Source organism: Malania oleifera, chromosome 7 (assembly GCF_029873635.1).
Source record: "Malania oleifera isolate guangnan ecotype guangnan chromosome 7, ASM2987363v1, whole genome shotgun sequence".
Lineage (NCBI taxonomy): Eukaryota > Viridiplantae > Streptophyta > Magnoliopsida > Santalales > Ximeniaceae > Malania > Malania oleifera.
This window is the reverse complement of record NC_080423.1, coordinates 2,940,681-2,964,778: the sequence shown is the minus strand read 5'-3', so window position 1 is coordinate 2,964,778 and position 24,098 is coordinate 2,940,681. Positions and strand designations below refer to the sequence as shown.

Here is a 24,098-nt window from a genome sequence, read left to right as displayed (position 1 = left end):
CTTCTGTTTCTTCTTTTTATTGTTTGAACATTTTATTTTATTTTTAACTTCTTATACTAAGTCACTAATCAAGTTTTTAATCTTTAGACTTGTCATAAAGTTCCACATATATTATTTTTTATTTTACATTGAAAGTAGAATCTTACAATTCTTGATCCAATTCTATGATTTGATTGTGCAGGCCCTTCCAACGATCAAATTTAGAATCCTGATTCTAGCAACCTTGCTCTCTAGTACATAAACTAGTAGAAAATCAGATATCCAGCGGTCCCATATGCTGAAATAACAATAGAATTACTGTTTGTGCTGGTCATACGTGTACCTTTATCTGATCTTTTATCCACAAAGAGAAAATTTGGAAATGTGACTGCACAGTTTATATAATTGTTTATAGATGCCAAGTTTTTGATTATATTCTTCAAAAAGAAGGAAACTGAATGATTTTGATTCTTGTGAAATAGAAAGCTAGCAATTTGTATGATGCATTCTGTAGGCTTATTTGAGATCTAGTATATGCACTTCGGTTTTATTTTTATTTTGTGTGTGTGCGTGTGTGGGGGGGGGGGGGGGGGTGTTGGAATAAGTATACTTGCTCGTGTGGTCTCCTAAGTAAATATGTCTGGGGTTTTTATTTGTGCTATATTTTCATTCAATATGTAGCTTGTGGTAGCTTTTGCCTATTGATTTTACCTATGTGCGTGGTTAAATTTTGTAGAGGCGGATGGTGCTCTGGACAAAGCAAGAAAGCACAAGAAGAGACAACTTGAGGACACACTCAATCTTGTTTTAAAGAAGAGAAAGGTTATATCCATGCTACGAAACTCATGCCCTAATTTAATTATAGTGTTACATTTGCATCATTTATCCTTGCTTTTGCATTTCATGTGAAGCATATTTAATCTCATTACTTGATTTAATTTTGTTAGCCAAATGGAAAAAATGCAACGCCAAATTTATGAAATTAGTTCCTTCTAAAAATATTTCATTTATTTTAGGGATATGAGGGGTTTATCCTTCGTGTAGTCATATGTCTAGTTTATCCGAGTCTCACTGCTCTCCTATTGTCTATAATTCCACTCTATTTTTGTACTACATATAGTTCATATACATGTAAAAAGAAGTTCCATGAGAAGAGCAAGGAGCTTATTTTTATATTGCTCAAGCCTGAATGAGGAGAATCATTTCCAAAAAGCCATGTAATCGCACATGCCTTTTCAGTCTAGAATTTTTATGACTTCTAGATGAAATTGCCTGGTCCACTTTCATTGAAATATCTGATTGTTTTAAAAAAAGAAAAGCCAAGGGGCCTAATGTTAATAGATTATTTTCCCTTTGATTCAAAGGTGTAGTGTTTTACTTTTAGGGTTCTAACTCCATTGCAAGATCAATTTTCTTTGTTTCAATTCTATATAGAAGTTGGGCGAAATACATAGACCTCCCTTGAGGTTTGGCAAAAAGACAATGGCCTCCCTTGAGGTTTCAAAAATTCCAAAGTCTTCCGCTGATGTTTCAAAAATTCTAAAAATTTTGGGATTTCCTTTGAGATTCGCAAAAAAGAGACAAATGTCTCCTTGTATTTTGCAAAAGACTAGTTTTTTAAAGGGTGGTTTCTATCTTTTTGGAAAACCTCGAGAGAGCATGTGACATTTTTGAAACCTCAAGGGTGGTTTCCGTCTTTTTTCCAAACCTAAGGGGAGGTGAGTCTCTTGTGCCCATAAAAGTTCCTTAAAAAGAATATCATCCAATGTTGGAGTGCCTTTGTCTTTTTCAGTAGGAATATAAAACAATACTAATGGATTTGAATGAGAGATTGACCTTCAAATTTGGAAGAGAGGGATTGGAAATATTGCCAAAAGTAGAGGTTTAACATTACACAAAATTTTTGCTTGCATGTTTCCTATTGCCATGAACACACTTGCTTTGCTTTCATCATAAATGAAATACTCATGTGGAGTTCTTTTGCGCATTGATAGGTACTCCCCAACTTCAAACCCTAATGGGAGAGCCCTTTGGGAAAAACAAAGATAAAACTTAATATGGCATGATTTATTAGAAAATTTTATAGCACTCGACATATTCAAGCATGGTGCCTGTCATGTTACCAGATTGAGTAGGCCTGTGAAGAAATAATAAATAGGATATCGAGATTGATATTTGACCTTCCCTGTGCTATTTTGGCTAAAAGGATGTGCTGGAAGGTGTGACCACAGCGACAACTGATTGGTAATTAGGGATATGTTTTGTGGACTGTAAATTTGATGGCCTGATTGAGCCAAGTCACATGGGAAATTAAGAGGGATTAGATGTCTTAATACAGTGGAGGTCTTGTAGATAAATAATGTGAGCTTTGGTGTATTCCCAAGAGGGGGGTGAATTGGAATTTTAAACTTTTTCCTAGGTTTAACTAGACATTTGTAGTATTACACAACCTGGGGTTTGTCTACCCAAATGCGCAGATAAGTATAATATGCGGAATTTAAATCATGCACATCATTCAGACTATAACATACATGTGCAGTAAATATAAAGTGCAGAAATATATACAAACACACGATATGCTATCGGGGTTCGGCCAATACTGCCTACGTCCCCGTCTTGGTTACACCAGTATAAGGATTCCACTACTGCTCACTTAACGGGTGGAGTAGCACCGGTTACAATCAGGTCAATTAATGGGGCTGACCTCAACCAACACGCCTTACCAGGATGACGCACCTAGCTTTCTTAACCGGATCTAAGCTAGTCCGGGACTATTTAACAGGCTAGTCTCCCTCTTCAGGCCCACGCTTGGAATACAATCAATATAAAATTTTTGTACAAATAAATGTTTCTTATACAAGCAGATATGTACCACTACGCACAATATAATCAATGCACCTCAATGATGTAAGAACTATAAGTTCGGTGCTTTACGTGTGCAATCAACACTCAAGGATGTATTATCTCAAATATGCGCAGAGTGTTCTAACAAGCTAATCTTTGAAAGTAAAGTATATTAAATCTCAATATCAGATTAGTGTTTTAAAGATACTAGCAATGATATTCAAACGAACTCAAAAAATATTTTCTCAAATGTATCTAGCACAAGAGTTGTGTGAAATCTAGTTTTGTAAAATATTTTGCACACAAAAATAAAGCTATAGGAATCTTGCATGACGATGCAAAGATCCTTAAGCTTATGAGTTTATTCCAACACAAGATTTTATCAATAAAAATCTGTGGGATAAACTATACTAAACTCCCCAAAATCAATATCAAATATTCAAGCAAGACAATGGGAGTATTAGTAATACCTAATAAGCACTAGCACAATTTGTAAACTCTCACAATGCTAAGATGTATCGAGGGAATGAATATATGAGAGTATTTGGAGTGCAATAGACAAAAATAGGCTTTTTGAGATTGAGAGGATTTTCCACCAATTATATTGCTAATCTCTCCTTAATTTTGCAAATGAGCCCCTATATATAGAGAAAGGTAAAAATATAACCGTTGGGGGACACACAAGGCATTCTTAAATTTGTTAAAAAAAGTTTAGCAAAATCAACCTTGTTTAACTCTTTAACCTCAGTAAAAATATTAATCAACCCGAGAGGATTCAGGTGGCTGAACTTTAGTTCGGTCGCCCGAACAGACTCATTAGAGAAATTTATAAAAAATGGTTCGGGTGCCCGAGTTTGGAATCGGGTGGCTGAACTAAAGTTAGTACCATATGGTGCAAGATTTGGGTGCCCAGCTCAAAGGTCGGTAGCCTGAACTGGTCAGTTCGGTAGCCCGAGGCCATAATGAACGTGAATGTTCGGCAGCCCGAGTAGTTGAGAAGTCCCTTTCAGAGGGTTCAGGCGCCTAAGGGAGATAGGAATATTTTGTGTTCGGTCGTTCGAGAGCTGGTCAAATTGTTGACTTCTCAACAGTTCGGGCGGCCGGGGTGATTTGTTCACCTGGGGTTCGGTCGCCCGACTCCTCTCAATTTTTGCAATTAAGCCCAATTTCACTTAAATTAATTTCCCTGATAATATATGTGTTGTTGGGGACTTTCTTACGTGCAAGTGTTGGGACTTAGGGTCTTTTTAAGTTCTTTTTAAGTACGCCAAAAAACCTGGCGTCGGTCGACCATCCCTAAGGTCAGACTACGGTCTTGAGCTTTAGTTCCCACATGCATGCCATGCATTAATTATTACAGACCGTTCCTATATTACTATTACAGACCCAAATTATACAAAATATAAATTACAATGAGTCTTCAGGGTCTTTAGTCTTCAAGTGTTCTCATGTACCAGTATATGATATGATAATATAAACCTGCATACAAACTTGACAGACATTAGATACCAAGATATTTGTCATGATCAAAACGGGATGTGACCAATAGGGTCAACAAATAACATTGGAACTCTAATTTGTCACGAGTCATAAGTGGAGGGATTGACATTGTTGATGGTGCTTTAGGTCTTGATTTTCAAAGTAATCTCCTAAATGATTATGTTCAGAGTTCAATAATAGATGCTCCCAGCATACCCCCAGATATTTGATCATTGATCTTAATTTTTTTTAAATAGAAAAAGAAAATATACTTACTGTAGAGGAAAGAATGTAGAAAGAGGGGAATAAGATCCTTATAAAAATAAGAAACCAAAATAGACCAGAAAGCAATCAAAGTAAAACGGCTTTCCAATCTCTGAGAATCTGAGAAATGCACCCCTTTAAAACAGCCGGATGCAAAAGACCAGAGAGAAGCCAAGTACTGAACCCTATACTAGACTTTGTCTTCCCTGAGAAGAGAAGAGCATTCCTTTCCATCCAAGTCCCCTTTAAAACTGCAAAATGCCACAAGTCCACATGACTAAACCATAATCACATTTATCAAAATTTGTACAAGAGAGATGTAATAATAACTCTACCAAATCTGGGCAAACCCAATTCTCTCTAAAAACAGCAAATAATTTGTTTCATATCCCGCAAGAGAGTGAGCAATGCTGAAGTATATGCAAAGCAGATTCTGAGCTACCAGAGCACAAGAAACAAACATCTGGAGATGACGCCTTCAAAGGCCTCCTACTCTATGAGATTGTTGTTGTTAAAATTTTATTAAGGACAACCAACCAAGTTAATGCCTTTATCTTAGAGATGGGACTTTAGCTTTCCATATAAAATGATGAAAGGGAAGGGATTTAAAGATCTGCTCAAAGAAAAATTTTCTGCAGAATAGAAACGAGAGGAATCCAAAACCCAACTCCCACTATCCCTCTCATATGACGCCACTCCAGAAAAACCAACAATGAAGAGAATTTCTCTACATCCGTATCATTTAGAGGCCTGTGAAAGTGGGAACCCAAGAAGTAGACCCATTTTGAAATAAGGAAGTAATGGCATTATTATGCGCTAAAAAGAGATGATATAAGCGAGGAAATGAAAAGCATACAATTCCCCACCCCAAGCATCTTCCTAGAAGAGGATCCAAGAAACATTTCCCACACCTTATTTTATGTAAGAAATAATCAGAGGATAAACCTGAGCAGTACTTTACTAAGAACTCTCCTTAAAACATCTTAAACCTACACCTTTTTTTTATGTAAGAAATAATCAGACGATAAACCTGAGCCATACTTTACTGAGGACTCTCCTTAGAACATCTTAAACCCCCAATGTTCCACCCATTAGAATGTAGGTCAAGTCTATGTTTTATAGCTTTATGCAAAGGAAGTTCTCCTCAAAAGGAAAACACCACCACCATTTACCCAACAAGGGGCAGTGTTTTTTAGGCACCAAATTTCCAAGACCAAAACCACACTCCAACTTAGATCTACACACAATCCCCTGAATAACTGAATGATCCCTCTTCACCTGTACCTTGACCAAAAGGGAATCTCTCATACTTCTCAATTTTTTGGCTAGAGGAAATATCTCAGTACTTTCTCAATTTTCCTAGCTATCCGAATTTTGGAATTTCAAAATGGACGAATAATGTAGAGGGGATATAGAGACAAGCTTGGATAAGGGTGATATGACCACTTAGAGAAAATAAAACACCTCTTCACCATCCAAACACTTAAGACACCCTCTCCATTACTCAATCCCAAAATCCAACCAACCTAGGATTGCCCCTGAAATAATTTCTTAATAAGATAATGCCCACTCAAGAATGCCACGCCCAGCCAAGGAAACTGATTCCAAAGACCCAACACTACTAAGAATAATAGTAGTAAACCTAATCTTACCAAATTTATTTATAAACCAAAAAAAACTTATAAAAAATATGTAGAATTGTGAGACCATTCAAAAGAGAGAGACTATGTCTGAGAAAAAAAAATGAGACACAACCACCCCTCACTACGACGCTATCCATCCCAATCCCTTTCACATAACCTCTATCCACAGCCCTACCTATTAACCTACTCGAAGTAACGACAGCTAGAACAAATTTAAAAAGAGAGATAGGCTCCCCCTGCCTAACCACTCTTGAAGCTCTGAACCATCCCTAGGCTCCCCATTCATGATGGTTGAATAGAAGGCATTCGACAAACAGCTCCCTCATTCAAGCCACCACCTGTGCCCAGCACAATTTTTTATAAAGGTCTTATCCAAGAAATTTCCAGCTATCCCTATCATAAGCCTTTCAATTTAATTATAACTTCTTTTTAATTCCTCCTATGACCTTCCTCGACTACTTCGTTAGCCACCAAAATGGCATACACTAGCTGTCTTCATCCAATGAAAGCACCTTGGGGCTTGGGCCTAAGAAATAATGTCTACTATCAGTTAACTATCTACAATTACCTCTGCAACATTTTTCTACACACTTGTAACTGGATTATTAGGTTGAAAATCAGCAACTTTTGAGGCCTGATATTTTTAGGCACAAAAGTAATAAAATTAGCATTATTGCTTTTGCTTAAAACTGCATTAAAACAGAATTTATTGAAGGCCTTCAACATCAGCCTTAACCACATCCCAACAATCCTGAAAGAAGGCCATAGCAAAACCATCTGGACCCAGAGTCTTATCTCTATACATCCCCAACACTAACTTCCATCTCCTCAAAATGCCTCTCCAATCACCTGAGACATATGGCTCCACTTCAACCCCTTAATTGTTGGTCTACTCTCAACCTCCTCGGTAAACATATTGTAAAAGAATTTCATGATCTCATTTGCAATCAATCTCTTCCAATGATCCTCTAAACTCCAATTCTGTCACTAAAATTTTCCTCATCTTTACATAAGCTGGTCAATGAAAAAGTCACCTCCTTGTGCTCGTTTTTTGACAAAACCGGCTTTAGCTCCTCCTACTTTGTTAAAACACTTCATCTTCTTTTCTATCCTACGAATCAATCCCAGCTAGGTGTTATCTTCCCTAACCCTATTATCTCCAAAATTTTGACAGTCCACGCTTTGAATTTTGTCATGATTTAAAAACCCTTCCAGCCTTTTACAGACACCTCAGCCCAAGAACCTGTAGTCAAAGAATGAAAGGACTTATGATTTATGATCTAACGGCATATTTTCAGACCTCAAGGGGATAGGGGCCCACTTTACCTTGTTAGACTCTAATGAAATAGGGAAGTGGTCCGATACAATAATGTATCTAGACAATTACCTACTGGTCTAAGACACTTAAAATTCCTCATATAATCTTTTTGAAGTTCAGATTGGAATTTAGAAAACATGATTCAAACTTAAGCCTTTCAAAATGTCCTTGTTTAAACTCAATAACTTGTGAATGTATTTAGAAGCAAGATGCTTTCTTGCCACCACAATTTTAAGATTTGCTGAGCATTCATGGAAATTTGGTAAATTTAGGATTTTGGTTGCCCTCCGAAATTCAAGTTACCACAATAATCAAGTTGAGTGCATCTCTCTATTAATTTATAATTAGCAAATGCTAGTTCTTTTTTCTTTGTTTATTTTCCTTTTCCTTTTCCTTTTCCTTTTCCTTATTTATTTATTTATTTTATTTTTTGCGCTACTTATCTCTTTTTTGAGGTTTTCTTTTCCTTAATATAATTCTTTATTTGGTGACTAAATGTTAACAAATAAAATTATAGTTAACAAATAAATTGTTATCAAGAATATATTTCTGGGGACATTTAATTATTTGACGGATGACCAATAATTCTATTGAGGTGCATTTGTTTCACTTCTCAGTCGACCGAATAGAACAGAGTAGAACAGAAGAGGAGCGTTATAAGGGGCAGGACTATGATGCATATTGTTTGGTGAAAAGCATGAGGTAGGATTAGCTAGATAGTTCTAATAATGAATTATATATTTGGAAATTAAAAAAATTATTGTCCAAAAATTTCATTTTTATTTTTCTCAAAATTAAAAATTTTAAAACTAAAATTCCTAATTTGAAACAGAAGTTAGTTTTAAATTATTTTTTCTGAGTTTCTAACAATTAAAAACTGAAAAGTGGAATTCAGAATTAAACAGAATTTCTTTTTGTTTGAAATTTCGCAATTTTAAAAACTGAACTTAAATTTGAACTTAAATTAGAAATTGAAATGCTGCGAGCTGAAATTCAGAAATTAAAGCAGAAATTTCTATGTTGTCTGTTTCCACTTCCCATTTCAGTAAGTGTGAGATGGCTATTTTATCTTAAAGCAAAGTTTTGTTGAATGGGGAATATGGGGAAGTGATCTTTGCTGTTTTGTTCATTTATTGCACTGTTGGTATTACACGGTCCAGGTTGATTGGCATGAAAGGGGAACAATTTTTGGCCTTGGGATTAGCAGTTGGATAGCACTAAAAGAACACTAATGTGGATTTGAATGTCGGATGATTTTTTTTGCCCTCGTTGATGGGCCTTAACGTATCCTTCTATCTTTTTTATGGAAAAGGAAGTTTGTTAAAGAAAAATATGCAAAGAGAATGGATGATTATTTTATCATACCCTTTTCTTATTCCAATCTTGTGAAAAAATTTTAAACTGTACTGAAGCAAATTTGCCTTTTGGATCATGGGGGAGGGGGACATATTCTCATGTATTTATTATAGCTTTTATTGCCTTGTTTGTCTTAAAAATAAGGAAAATTGAATAAAATGAGTGTTGGGAATTTGATTTCTGATGTGAGGTTGAGCAGCTTGAAGACCATTCCATCGAAGATAATTAAGGCAATGGTTGAATGGATCTTCCTGGAAGCAAATCTAGGCCAAAGATACAGAATGACTAAGATTCAGTGAGGCGTGCCTCTTGCTACCATTGAGAAGGGCTTTGTATTTGTGCCAAAATAGAGGTGGTACCAGCATTATTAGAATGACTAAACTGTGATTTTCAAGTGAGTTGCACATCTGGCCATTAGAAGCCTAGTTTCCTTGAATTTGATTCTGAATGAATTTTTAGATCCACTTGGGACTTGAACAAATTTGCATGACATCTGTCCAAGATTGTAATCTAAGTCATTGGACCTAAAGCAATGTTTTTTCATTTTACATATTTTGATAGGGTGGGGGGGGGGGGTGGATATCAATATTTTTCTTGGCACTGGTTCTGTTAGCAAATTTAGTTCTTGATGCATTCTGAATGAGAACTCTCCAGGGAACTTTCGTTTATTTATTATTATATTCTAAAAATCTGTTACAGTTTCTTGTGCTGTATTTAATTGTAGAACCTTTTCAATACAACTCATTTTAATTTTTATAGCTTAATATTTTGTGCTTTATTGGTATTTTTACTTGTCTGTGACAGCAATCACCTTTGCCTTGAACAGGAATATGAAGAGAAAATGCGGGAAAAGGGTGAAACCCCTGTTATGTTCAGGTAAAAGAAGCTTCTTTCTAGGCCTTCCAGTCTTCCCTTGCCCCTAGGGCTGTAATCAGTTTTATTCGGTTTGGTTATTAACAAAACCAAACACCGAACCGAAATTTTTGGTCTTAAAATTTCACAAACCGATACCGAACCGCCAAACTGCTGAACCGTAAACTGTCGGTTTATAGAAAAGCAAACTGCCAGTTTTTCCGGTTTGGTTCGGTTTTCAAAATTTTAAATTATAACAAACTCTCAGCCTTTAGCCTCCATGGGCCTGCAGGCTGCAGCCCACACCCAAGACATGGGCTCAGCTTGTAAAGCTGAAGGCTGAAGAGGAGGAAGGGGTCGACCAAAACCGAAACCAAAATTTTTTTATCTTTTAAAACCAAAACTGAAAGACCGAACCGAGATGTGTTTCGGTTCAGTTTCGGCCCGGTTTCCGGTTTTTTGGTAATTTTTGTACACCCCTACTTGCCCCTTTTCTTGTGTAGAAGTGGATTTCTTAAACTAGATCTGTGTATGCTTTCATTTTTGAGCTGTTATTTGTCTTCTGCTGCAGTCATCTGGGACCCCCTCGGAGACGGACAACTGCAGAAGAAGAGGAGAGAGTCAAGCACCCAAAACCTGAAGTAATTCTGATCACTCTTAAAAAACAGACTATCTTACCATTAAGCTTTTGTGTTCAAGTAGAGAGCTGCATTAACCTATTTAGTGCTGCAGGACTCTGTATATTATCACCCTACACTCAATCCTACTGGAGCCCCACCGCCTGGAAAGCCTCCAATGTTCAAATCATCAATAGGTTTGTTTAGTGTTTCATATTCTGTAATGTTAGATCTGGCTTGTGGCTTTTCTTGGTGTAACCTCTCTCTCCCTCTCTCTCAACTGCAGGGCCCAGAATTCCGTTGTCAGCAGCTTCATCGAGTGGTGCCGCATCATCATCAAAGTCCGAGCTGGAAGATGCTGCTTTAGCTGCCCCTCCTCCGCCTCCACCACCTCCTCCTCTGCCAAACACTGGTGATTTGGAACCTGAAGATGGCTCTGTTGTACCTGCATCTTTGCCTCTACCCCCACCACCTCCAATGCCTCCGAAGCCTGTTGCATCAGATTTGGGTACATCTTTGCCACCTCCACCTTTGCCACCACCCCCTCCTGGTCCTCCCCCTAAAGAAAAAGTTGGGATTCACCCTCCTCTTCCCCCACCTCCACCTGCCCAGCAGCCTGTGCAGCCACCACCTCCTGGCACCATTGGAGGCGAAAGGGCTAAAAATCAATCTCCAGATGACATGACCACAAAGGAACCTGCTCAGGTAAGCTTCACTTAGGAAAACCATGTAATGACATGAAAGTGGGAGATGCTTTGCTTTGTAACATGTCAAATTGCATGTAGAATCTTCTTTGGATGAGATGATTCAACAACTAGCATTTGTTGTGAAAAATAACATGGGATGAGTCATTTCTGTCCATTCAGTTTTATGTTTTTTTTAAAATTTTATTTAGAAATATTAATGAGTGGAGCAAGAGTATTTCTCCAGGTGAATAAAATTTGTATTTTCCCAAATCAAAGCATTGATTGATTAGTTTTTAATTTGTTGTTAATATCATGACTCTCTCTCTCTCTCTCTCTCTCTCTCTCTCTCTCTCTCTCTCTCTCACATATAGGTGCGTACTATGCTACCTCCACCACCTCCTCCCCCTGGATTGCCAGTGAAGTTGGCCAGTAATCAGTCTGAAGGTGGACCTTCTGAAGCTGAAGCCAATAATACTCCGGGAACCAACGATTTCCCTAGAATGGTTCCGCCACCACCTCCTCCAAGGCCACAGCCTTCAGTGCCGGGGGCTGCATTGGTCCCAACTTTACAGCCTGATATATTGCCTCCCGGAATTTCACGATTTCCCCCACCACCTCCACCAGATATGCGGCCGCCATTATCTGCTCCAGGACTTCCCGGCCGAGCTGCTACACCTGGAATGGTTCCAATTATTCCAGGTCCTCCTTTTGGACCTCCCCCTGGACCTCCTCCAATGATGAGACCGCCACTTCCACCTGGTTCTCTTCCAACCCCACAAGAAGGTGATTACACTACAGGTAGACCACCTGTGGCTCAAAAGCCATCATATGTGAAATCAGCTGCTGCTACTGTTGTTAAGAGGCCTTTGGCTCAGCACACTCCAGAGCTTACAGCTATGGTGAGTGTTTTTATGTCTGCACTCTACAAATGATCTAAAATGTGATGCTTGTTGCTGTGTCCGCCATACCAGTATATCTGTGCTGTTTAGTTTTGCCTAAAAGTATATAGCTGTTGCAAGTCATATTCGAATCATTCTGACAGCTAGGCAAGCCTTTGTAGTGACTTTGCTGGCGGCTGTTGGTCACTTTGCTAGTTGTACTATCATATTGACCAGAGCCAACCTATACACCGGATACTGGGGTTCAACCCTGACATGCCAAACCTGATTATGGAGAAATCATTATAAGACACAAAAGGGAAATCTAATGTGGGCAAAAAAAGTCTTAAGAAAGCTGAAATTGGCTTATTTTTTGGTCACAACTTGAAATATGGGTTTAGTTGAATTTAACCTGTTTTATATCAATTGCATTTAGATTCATCAATTAAGCAATAATCACCCAAAGCCTGGTTAACTGGGCACACCATATCTGCAGGAAATTGGAATTGAATCTCATTGTTGTACTCAAATTTCAAGTTGATATTAACTCTTCCCTAGCGTTAGCCTATTTGTTGGTCTGGGTTCAGGTTCCTGCATCTGTACGCGTGAGAAGGGAGACTCTGGTCCCTAAAGCGAAACCAAAATCATCACTCTCGGCCGTCCCAACAGCTACCAAGCCAGTAGCACCTATGCCCGTGAAGCCTGAATTGAACCCCTCATCAGCACCAAAGGGACACAACATTGATGACTCGTACATGGCCTTCTTGGAGGACATGAAAGCACTTGGCGCTCTTGACAGTTGACATTCTTGATGGCAAGGACTTGAAAGCACTTGGTGCTCTTGACAGTAGAAATTCTTTGATGGTGAGGTGCACCAGGAGAACACGATGGCAGGCATCTAATCAAAAGATGAAAGTGCAGGGGCCATCGAGATACAAATGCAAAAATGCTCGCTTTTGCCAAATTGACCTTTGCTTTTTCATCTTTGATCTGCCATCATGGAACCATTCTTGTATTTATGGTGTTTCATTTCACCATACAATTTTAATATGCGCAATGTGTACATTGGGGTCTTACTTCCCCACAGTGAATGGATGACAGCCAATTGGAAATAGAATGGCATTGTAGTTAATAGGTTCATAATTAACGTGGTTCCTTTTGTTTTCTTTACTTTGTGTTCAATAAGAGGTACTCTCCAAGCTGCAGCTTATGTAATGGCAAAGAATAGGACTAGGTGGTCTGAAGAGTGAACCAAAATAATGATAGGATTTACAATACCAGGATTAGGGTCAAATTATAAGTTTGTTTTACATTTCAAATTTGCTAAGCCGGATGGGAGGTGATATGTTTTTTTATTCTAAGAAGAATTTTTGCTCATGTAATGTGATTTGAGTGTTGGGACACCAATTTAAAGCGAATGTTAATGCGATGTAGACTTAATATGAGAAAATATTAGATATGTGGGGTGCATTAGTTAAGCTGTACAAATAAGTCAAATGATAGAATAAACAATTGTGGCAAAGGTGGGCCAGTTATGAGGTAGTTTAATACCCAAACCAAACAAAGAGAGCACTTTCAATTTGAGAATGGAGGATTAGGTTGTTATATGCACTTGGGAGATTATATAGATAATCTGTTTCTCAACATGTCTATGCGCTTATGTTTTGGATATGTGTTAGCCTTAGTGGCTACACCATTATTGTTTAATGTGTTTTGATGATATTAACCTATATGTTATTCTTAGTGTTTTCCTATCTTTGCATATCATGTTTATTAGAGGTACTCGTACATGAATTATTGGATTGAAGGCAAAGATCGGACCGAGTAGACGTTAAGAAGGAAAGATCAAATGGACACGTACTCGGAATGACCCAAGCACAACCAAGGGAAGCTTAATTGGAGAATTATTTGTAATAAGGGTTGTGTGAGGTAGTACGTTTTGTAATTCTTGTGAGTGTGTTTCTTGCATGATTTTTGAGTAAGAGTTGAGCAAAACACATGCATACTAAGACACACGAGTTTATAGGATCGCACTAAAGACATAAACACAAACTCACCTTTCATGACTTTCTAAGTTAAAACAAGAGTTTGTCAAATGAATCCTAAAACTCAAATATGTTTTCAAAGGGACAAGTTTTTAACATCCTACTTTTAAGAACGTTTTTATACTTAGTCTCAATTATGTTAAAACAAGTTTAATGTCCTAAAGGTTCAAAGAAAGTCAAGTATATTCAATAAAGGACATACTAAGCATATAAGATATCGAAACAAGTTTTCAAATATGTTTTCATAAAACAAGATATCTTATGTTTATGGGGAAACTCACTTGAACAAGTTTTAATCTTCATTAGACTCAATATATTTCATATACTTTTATCCAAGAATGTTTTAAGTCATTAAAATGCTTTTTGACAAGGAAAAACAAAACAATCGTCACTACCGTAATGCAATCTTGAGTCCTGAACACCTTACGGTATTTTGGGCATAACTTTTTCTAAAAAAGTCTAAATGGGACGATCTTGGTGTCAGACAAAATGCCACAACTTTCATTTTGGTGACTTTTTCTGATTCAGGGACCTCGTCGACGAAATCTGAATTTCGTCGACGAATTCTGAGCAGAAGCGCCCCAACGGGCGGAAAACGGCTAGTTGGCCAAATAAAATATTTTTTCTTCCCCCCAACGGCTAGTTAACGGCTCCTAAGGTTCTTGGGCTATAAATACAAGCTTTTAGACTTGTATTAATATGGTTTTGAGCATTGTTGATCATATTTGTGAAAAATATCATTTTATCTAAAACCTAAGCACTTCGCCCTTTGCATTTTAGTTATTCTTCACAAGTGTTCAATCCTTTCTTGCTCACTTATCTTGTAAGATTCATTCCTTGAGAGAATATAGTGAGGATTTGGTTATGTTTCATATTGGCTCATTTAAGGAGCATAAAATTGTATTTCCAATCTCTTGTAAGGTTCTTTGTGAACCATTGTTGTAAGGTTCTTTGTGAACTGAAGCGAAGGCTCTTGGTGAGCGCGGTAGGGGTTTGTTCCCAAGTGTAGGGATTTGTTCTCGAGTTGTAAGGTTTCTCCGCCGGTGAAGGAGTATCTTTAGTGGATTGTGGAATCCTTGGCTTAGTGCTAAGGCGTAGACGTAGGCTTGGTGCCGAACCACGTAAAAAAACCGGTGTTGTTCTTTCTCTCCCTTACACTCTTTATTTTATATCTTGTGCATGATTTATATTTATATTGCGATATAATTTCTTCTATCTTATCAAGAGTTTTTATTTGTAGAAAAATATGTATTCCACGAAAAGAGTCTATTCACCTCCCCTCTAGACTATATACTCCGAGTTGTGACTTCCAACAATATGAAATATAGAGTAATAATTTTCACATATATTAGCATTAAGGATATGTTTGGATCAAGGATTTTGGTTGGAAAAAAGAAAAGAAAGAAAAAAGAAGAAGAAGGAAACTCATTTTTTACGATATTTTCCCTTTTGTACCAAATACTACTAAAACCAAAAGTTTGTTTTAATATGGTTAAAAATTAAGAAAAATTAAATGTTAGTGGTGTGTAAAATCATATTTTGATTCATTGATTTAGCATATTTTTGTATTTTCTGTTTTACTTTCTTTAATAGCCAAACATTAAAAAGTAGATTCTTTCATATTTTTCTTTTCTTTCCCTAAGATTTTCCGAGTTTCAATCATGGTCTAAATATATAAGGAGTAGGACTTACAACATGTTTTACTTCCAAAACATAGACATTCGGTGCACCTAACAATATCTCTATACATCCAGTGCACCTAATAATTTCTTAGTTAATAACACCAATGAGCAATGCTTGAACATGCTTGCACATGAGTCTTTTCAAAGTTAATTTAAGGTTGCAACTTTGGCGCCAACTCCTTTAACTGCCATGCATTACTACGTATTTGTGCATAATACTGGTGATTTACGTCTTAATATTCTGCTACATAGTAGATAAAATTACCTTATGTAAAATGCTTTTACTTGCATTCCTTGCAACCCACTGCTACCAAATTTCTACCCCCAAAATTGGTGCCAATAGTTCACCATGGAAGAAAGTTTTCGATCAAAAAGAAAAATCTACTTCAACCAATATACCCTTAGACATGACCTGAAAAATGTAATTTGTAATCTTTTACTAGAAATGTAAGAAGAAGAAGAAGAAGAAGAAGGAGCAAAAGATAAAGATGGGTGTAGAAATGTGTGAATACATAGGGAATAATGCACAAAGCACCACTTTGGATGAGGCATAATGGCATCACCCATGTATTCTATGTACTAAGCTGAAAAGATCTTCTTTATAAGTAGTAACATGCAATGTCATTGTGTTCACAAGCAATTTTCCCATCCTCCTTTCTTCTTCCTTTAGTTCTCCTCTTTATGCTTTGAATATTAGCATGGGACCCAACAATACCTTCACTCATAAGCTACCTATGAAATATAAAGTCGACATATGTAAATTGACCCTTAATATGAATATGTCAATCAAGGTCATATCTCTCAATACAATAAATTTAATTTTTAGGGATAACCTTTTTAACTATAAATAAATTTTGTTAAAAAAAGATTGTTATCTCGATAAAAAATTTTGAATTGCACCCTAAATTAAAACTTTAACAATGAATATATTTTTTTTTCAGGATTGACGTGTTCCAGAAAGAAAAGATGTTTTTAATAAAATAAAAAATTCTATTTGGAGTAGCTTTTTTTGCATGGGATAACACTCGAAGATTATAGACTACGCCTGTCGCGACATTCCGTTTGCGAACTAGACAAGGTGGTTTTAAAAATATTTTCGTGAAAAAACATGGTGTAATGGAGTCGCCACTAACCTTTTGGAGTATGGTTAGAACACTTGATTACTACCCAATTAAGGGTATAATCGGTTTGCTTTATCAGAGTCGGGTTCAGGAATTCAGTTATACGAGAGAAAGATATTAGCACCCCATACATGTCTATTCTATGAATGGTACCTAATTAATTGAAAATTATCTCCCAAATTAACTTTAATAAGCCTTTGAAATTACTTTCTTTCTAAAATTAAGAAGAAATGCATAAAATAAATACTATATAAGTATTTCCTCAGAACCAGAACATACCGTACTCTGAAGAGCTCATTCCTCCATTTAAAATCATTGGGAAGGAAAATCAGGAAAGCAAGTTACAAAAATACGCTCCCAAGTTTTTAGAAATTTGTAAGATTTTTCTAAGTAAGGAAAAATATATTTTTCGTTATATTGGGAGGTTTTTGGACTCATTCGGGATGAAAATAATTTTTGGGATCTCAAAAATATTTTTTATGATTTTTATATGATTTTTTTAAGTGCGAAAATATTTTTGTGAATTTTTGTAATTTTTTTTTTATGATTTTTCAATATTTTTCCCGAATTTTGAAATAACAAAAAAGCAATTAAGCAAAATAATGAAGGTCAAATCAAAAATATTTTTTTTCTAAAATTTTCCTGACTTTATTTTGAATTTTTGCAATTTTTCACATCTTTTCAAATTTTAATTAATTAACATGGTGTAAAAACCCTTTTTTAAAAAAAAAAAAAAAAACAAGGAAAAGTGAGTAAAGGACATTTTTGGAATTTCATTAGTTTTTCTTATTTTTGGTAATTTTCTTTTTCTAATTTTCTTAGATTTTTTTCTGAATTTATTATGAATTATTGAAAGTTTAAATAATATTATAATAAAAAAAAATATTGAACTAGTTCAATTCCGGTTCAAAGGGCCGAACTGGTTTGGAGAAGAACCGATTCAAAAGGGGTCAACCTGTTTAGGGTCTGGTCATGACCTAGGACACGTGTCAGTGCTTCGTTGGGGGATGCCTGCGGGTCACGATCGGCTATGTGGAAACATCTTGACTGTTGCTGGGGGGAGCTGATCGAATGGTGAAGAGGTGGCCACGTCTTGTGTTGCTGCGTGTGGAGGAGGAAGCGCCAGATGTCACGCAGCCGGTGGGACAGCAAACAGGTTGGATCAGCGAACTTTAACAATGAAGTTCAAATTATTTAGAAATGGGTTTCTTATTGTTCCAAATAAGATTTGTATTAGGGATATATATATATATATATATATATATATACTGTTCCAATTAATTAAAATGTGTTATTTCCCATACATAATCTTTTGTATAGACGTTCGGGTTAGCACTTGCAACTCACATTCCACCCAAAATTCTAGAAATTCGTTAATAGCTAGAATAGGTTCATAGACCGGGTGACTGACTAATAAATTTAAACACTTTTTTTCTAATTTTATCCCTTTTAGAAAATGAAAATGACAAAAATACTCAATATTTAAGTGATTAAAAATAAAATAATAAATTTTAATTTTTTCATTATATTTTTTATAATTATTAATTAAATATATGATAAGAAAATATTTTTTGGTTAAATTAAAAATTTTAGGTTATGTAATTTCTTATTAATTTTATCAAATATCTATACTCTAAGCATTGAGAATGTTAAAATAGAAAAATAATACATATTCAGATATTACATATCAAAGAGTTAAATTAATTCAAATTTTATATTTAGTAATTGATTCAATTTCAATTAAAGGAAAATTAAAGGATCAAAAGCATGCATCGATATTTATATTTTGTACGAGCAACTTGTTAGTGCTTACATATAATTAAATCTCTTTAATTTCATGATATAAATCTTGTCATGAACTTTTATTTCTACTTCATCACCTTTACCAATGTCGCCTCCTCGTAGACATTCATCGTCATCCGAAAGAAAACTACTTTGGATGAGAAGTCTTCGAGAAATCTATAAGGTAACAGGAAATATGGATGATCTAACTATTTTTTGTTTATATTCATTTTTTTAATAAATACAATTAAGATGTTTAAAATTTACAACTTTGAAGATTAAAAATTTATAATTAAGATTTTAAATAAATAGGATTAAAAGTTTTGATATGCACAAGTTTCCTTATAATCAAGGTTTAATTAAACATTTAAAAATTTAAAATTTCTATATATTAAAATTAATTTTTATTAAAATAAGTATATTATCAAAATTGAGTGAAAAGGGTGAATTTGTTATTTTAACAAGGATAAAAATTAAATCTCAAGTGATTTTATGACAGTTTTTGAAAGTAAGAAGGTGTTAGATTTTATCCTTTGAGTTTTAGGATTAATTTGTTTGAATCAAATATTTTATTTAGGAAAAGTTTTAGGATTAATTTGTTTGAATAAAAGATTTTATTTAGGAAAAGAAAAGGAAAAAAAAAAAAAGGAAATTTATTTTTCATTATATTTTGATTTTATATTAAATACTGAATATTTATTTTTATATGATTAAAAATATGAAAAATAAAATATTAATGGTGACTAAAATTAAATTTTTATTCATATTTTTGGTATTGCTTTTCACTTTTCTTAATAATTAAGAAAACGCAAATTCTTCAACATTTTTCTTCCTTGTGTTTTCCGAATTCCAACTGAGCTTAAAAATGGAAGACGCCACTATTTATATATCATACACTCTCCCAGTCTCCCTGTCCTCTCCAGAGTCTCCCCTGTCCTCTCTACAACTCCACAGCTCTTATCCAGAGTCTCCCCTGTCCTCTCTACAGCTCCACAGCTCTTACGTCTACAAACATGGGAGGATCAGCCACCGTGGGAATGGAAGATCAACTCCACTCGCTTTCACTCCACCATCAACCTCCTCCACCTCTCACAACTGACGTCCCCATTATCTCATCCTACAACCACTGTATCCGTCCTCTCCTCGACGCTGTGGACAAGCTCCGCCACCTCTCCATCACCACCGAGGGTATCCAGCTCCCCACCATCGTGGTCGTGGGAGACCAGTCCTCCGGAAAGTCCAGCGTCCTCGAGTCCCTCGCCGCCATCCACCTCCCCCGCGGGCAAGGCATCTGCACCCGCGTCCCCCTCGTCATGAAACTCCAACACCACACTTCTCCACAACCTCTTCTCCTCCTCGAATTCAACAACAAAGTCGTCGAAACCGACGAAGCCAACGTCTCCGACGCCATCAGCCTCGCCACCGCCGAGATCGCCGGCGGCGGTAAGGGTATTTCCGACACCGCTCTCACCCTCATCGTCAAAAAACAAGGCGTTCCCGATCTGACTATGGTCGACCTTCCCGGAATCACTCGAGTGCCCGTTCAAGGCCAGCCGGAGAATATATATGACCAGATCAAGGACATCATCATGAAGTACATTACACCTGATGAGAGCATCATTCTGAACGTTCTCTCCGCCACCGTCGACTTTGCCACCTGCGAATCCATTAGGATGTCCCAGAGCGTGGACAAGTCCGGCAAGAGGACTCTCGCGGTGGTGACGAAGGCGGACAAGGCCCCCGAGGGCCTCCTCGAGAAGGTCACCGCCGACGACGTCAATATCGGCCTCGGCTACGTCTGCGTCAGGAACCGAATCGGCGAGGAGACCTACGAGGAGGCCCGCAGGGAAGAAGAGAAACTGTTCGACGCCCATTCCCTTCTCTGCAAACTCGACAAATCCATCGTGGGCATTCCCGTTTTGGCGCAGAAACTTGTTCACATTCAAGCCGCGAGCATATCCAGGAACCTGCCGACAATCGTGAAGAACATCAACGAAAAGTTGAGATCGAACATTGCAGAGCTGAATAGGATACCGAAGCATATAGCGTCGGCCGCGGAGGCCTTAACCACCTTCATGCGTATCGTTGGAGCTGCGAAAGAATCCTTAAATAAAATCTTGCTTAGAGGAGAGTTTGACGAGTTCCCGGATGACGTTGACATGCACTGCACCGCTAGATTGGTGGAAATGCAGGATCGCTACTCGAGCGAGCTACACCAGTGCGAGGAAAACAGTCAGGGGAGGCATTGTTTGAGGGAGGAGATCCAACTTTTGCAGGAAAGCAGAGGGATTAAGCTCCCAAATTTCCTCCCTCGTCCTGTGTTTCTCATGATTCTTCAGAAGAAGGTGGAGGGGATATCGAATGCGCCGGTGGGGTTTGTGGAAAAGGTGTGGAGTTACGTGGATGGAGTTGTGCTCTCTGTACTGATGCTTCACTGTGAGAACTACCCCCAGCTTCAGAAGTATACGGCGCTCGCCGGGCGGAAACTCCTCGGAAAGATGAAGGAGAGATCGGGTAAGTGGGTGGATGAGATGATGGAGATGGAGAAGCTGACTGATTACACGTGCAGTCCAGAGTACTTATCTGACTGGAACAAGCTGATGGGTCAGCTGGAGTCGTTTATGAAGAATGTGTCAATGAATAGAGGATGGAGCTCGAAAATGATGACGATAGAGGGGTTCGGGGAGATTGAGGTTGGGGAGCTTGGGGATTATTCAGAGGAGACGATCCGACAAGCGTTCGATCTGAAAATGAGGGTAAGGGCGTACTGGAAGATAGTGCTGAGGAGGATGGTGGACGCCATGGCTCTGCATTTGCAGCTGTGCTTGAGGAATATGGTGAACAGGGAATTGGAGGCGGAGATAGTAGAGGAGGTGATGGGGCGTGGCGGTACTGGTGGGATTGAGAGCATGCTGGAGGAATCGCCCAGTGCGGCTGCAAAGAGACTGAAGCTGAATAAGAGTATTGAGCTGCTGAAGAAGTCCAAGGAGGTATTGGCCACCGTCGTGCATATGTAACACCTTCACTCTTGATTCCTAGCTAGCACTTTGCTCCCTGCGTTAGGAAGAATAGTTTCATTTTGCTTAGTTTCCTTTTGGTTGCAGCTTACTTATATGCATGTAGATCTATTAAGCGTCTTATCTATCAAAATTTGTCTTATGGTTTTCTTCAAAATCACTAGTAACTAGCTATGTGCTTGTGTAGTTGTGTGATCAGATTTTCCCATCTTTTCTTTTCTTTTCTTTTTCTGACATGAAGAATAATTAATAATTTTCACTCTTTATGAACTTGCCTGTATAACAAAGGAAAATATTTTGGGTAGGACAAATAGCTTAGTGTGGGCTTGTTCCATTCACATGTTCAACCAATGATGGGAAGGAAATAGATGTGGGACCCAAACATCCACATGTCAGCATGTGAGGTGGAATAAGATCACCGCTAAGCATGGCTAGGTTGGTAGTCTAACTATCTAAATTTTTTTTCTATTATTTTGCATACTATGTGGCAAAAGCATAATATGCAAAATTATAGAGAAAATTCTGAATATATTAATCAAAAGAATCAAAATGACAAAAAAGTGATTCTCCATCATGTCTTGTGTTTTTGTATCACCATGAATATGAGAATCATCCATGTGAAACTTGGTTGAACTTGAAGGATAACACGAATTTTAATTTGCTTGTATGTATGATGCAAATAATGTGGCCTTGCATTCACATGTTATTTGAAAAGTTGAGAACTAACCTCAATTAAGAGATCTTAAACTTAAATTTGGGTCAAGAAATGATCTCCAATGTGGGGAGATCTATCTAATATAAGGATAACTACCTAAAAAAGAATATCTCAACTCCTTGAGTTTGATACATGAAAGAGAATTTAACTATGATCATGAGATCATCTCTATTCAGAAAAATCGGTCGACCAAGAATTACAAGGTTGTGCTTCAAACTCTTCCGTACATATTTGTGGGCAAGCCTGATCGTCTGCAGAAAATCATCTGTGTAATAACAGAGGCAGCGAAACAGAGCCTGAAGAAGTAAGGTATGCACTTCCCTCCGTGGCGGAAAGACTGACGCCCACGCCTACCTTTGTTGCCGAAGCAAATTCCCAAGAAACCAAAATCAACCCCGAATCAAACCAATCTTTGGTTCCTGCCGGCAAGTTCCAACTGAAGTTCGGAGAGAAGAGCTGCGTACATGAAACTGAGGCTGATCTCGGCGAATGTGTTTTCCCTCTGTCCGGAAGCTCCGGTGAAGAGGAGGAGAAGACGACGGTAACGAAAAAATGGAAGCCACCGGAGATCAAACCCAAGAATTCGCCGATTGGAGTCAAGATGGTCACTGGTTTAGGTTCAGTTTTTGGAGAAAAACCATAAATTTTGAAATCTCATATATATATATATATATATTCGTTTTTGGCATTAGAGAATGAAGTATGATATATGTTATATATCCTTCTGATCATTCCCATGTTGGGAATTAAAAACAAATTCTGAAAACATAAGAAACAAAATGGAGAAAGAATATACGCCAAAGAAAGATGAATTACACACACAAGACAATATTTACGTGATTCAGCAATTTTTTTTACGTTCACGGAGTTATAGGGATTTCACTATTATCGGGAAGAAATATTACAGAGAGTGCAATGGTACAATACTCTCACTTTTGCTCTCTCGCGAAGTTTGATCATAAACCCTAATCACCAAAAAACAATCCTTTTATATGTTTCGCATAGGCTTCCGTTCTGAATGGGTCCAAAAATTTTCCTAGGGGCATTGTCCCAGGACCCCCACGAGTATATCTTGTGCCGCTTAGTCCATGAACTAAACCTTAGGATAGAAATCTCTCAATAAATAAAGGTCGGATCATTATCCAAAATTTACACAACTAGACTTCACAAAACCCAACATCCCGCCTCCTTTTATTGTTAGGGTTCCATCTACTAATATAAATAAGATGCTGAAAAACATAGTTGTATAAGTATGTCAATATTTTTTAAATGCCCTTGGTGGTCTGTTGTGTATTTGGGCCCTCTCTCTCTCTCTCTCTCTCTCTCTCTCTCTCTCTCTCTCTCTCTCTCTCTCTCCGAGGATCAATATTAAGGGCTGTTAGGAGCTTACAAGCTAGCAAGTTCTGTGATTCTTCATAAAAATTCACAGTACTTCTAATGTCCCTCAAATTTATTGTTTGCAGAGAGGGTTCACATCATTCATCTGGGTTCAGCGGGCAAGAACAAGGTGACTGTGGGGGGAGATGTAAAGCTTGAAATACATATATTTCTTGATATGTATCTGATTTAAGGACAAAAACGAGAATCAAGCGTTTAATTTGTTTTTGTTTTAGAAATATTAAATAAATTATTAAAAAAAATTGGGAGTAGAATAATTTTTCTCTATTGAATTTTTGATTACAAAGGTATATATATACATGAGAGAAGTTAAAAATGGTAAGCGTAAATTTCTCTTAAAATGAAAGTCTATATATCTCTTATACTCCCCCTCAAGTTGGAGCATGGAGATCCGTAATGCCCAACTTGCGTTATAAGTCTTG

The 24,098-nt window shown here is 37.2% G+C and overlaps 2 protein-coding genes across 2 annotated transcripts in view; both read left to right on the top strand.

Annotated features, from left to right (window-relative positions):
* The window catches only part of LOC131160211 (protein EARLY FLOWERING 5), a 29,556-nt gene extending 16,526 nt beyond the window's left edge, over positions 1–13,030 (top strand). Inside the window, exons 3-9 of the mRNA XM_058115629.1 lie at positions 716–801; positions 9,710–9,759; positions 10,307–10,376; positions 10,468–10,549; positions 10,639–11,057; positions 11,410–11,937; positions 12,504–13,030. Coding sequence (XP_057971612.1) covers positions 716–801; positions 9,710–9,759; positions 10,307–10,376; positions 10,468–10,549; positions 10,639–11,057; positions 11,410–11,937; positions 12,504–12,719 — 1,451 coding nt within the window. The 3' untranslated portion in view covers positions 12,720–13,030. The remainder of the gene's footprint in view (positions 1–715; positions 802–9,709; positions 9,760–10,306; positions 10,377–10,467; positions 10,550–10,638; positions 11,058–11,409; positions 11,938–12,503) is intronic.
* A 6,410-nt stretch (positions 13,031–19,440) lies between these two features.
* Positions 19,441–21,720, top strand: LOC131160210 (dynamin-related protein 4C-like). Its single transcript, XM_058115628.1, has one exon. The coding sequence runs from the start codon at positions 19,560–19,562 to the stop codon at positions 21,561–21,563; it is 2,004 nt and encodes a 667-aa protein (XP_057971611.1). The 5' UTR covers positions 19,441–19,559; the 3' UTR covers positions 21,564–21,720.
* Positions 21,721–24,098: the final 2,378 nt, after the last annotated feature.

Bases quoted from the DNA above. Each gene is read 5' to 3' on its own strand.
- LOC131160210 (XM_058115628.1), top strand. From the start codon at position 19,560: ATGGGAGGATCAGCCACCGTGGGAATGGAAGATCAACTCCACTCGCTT.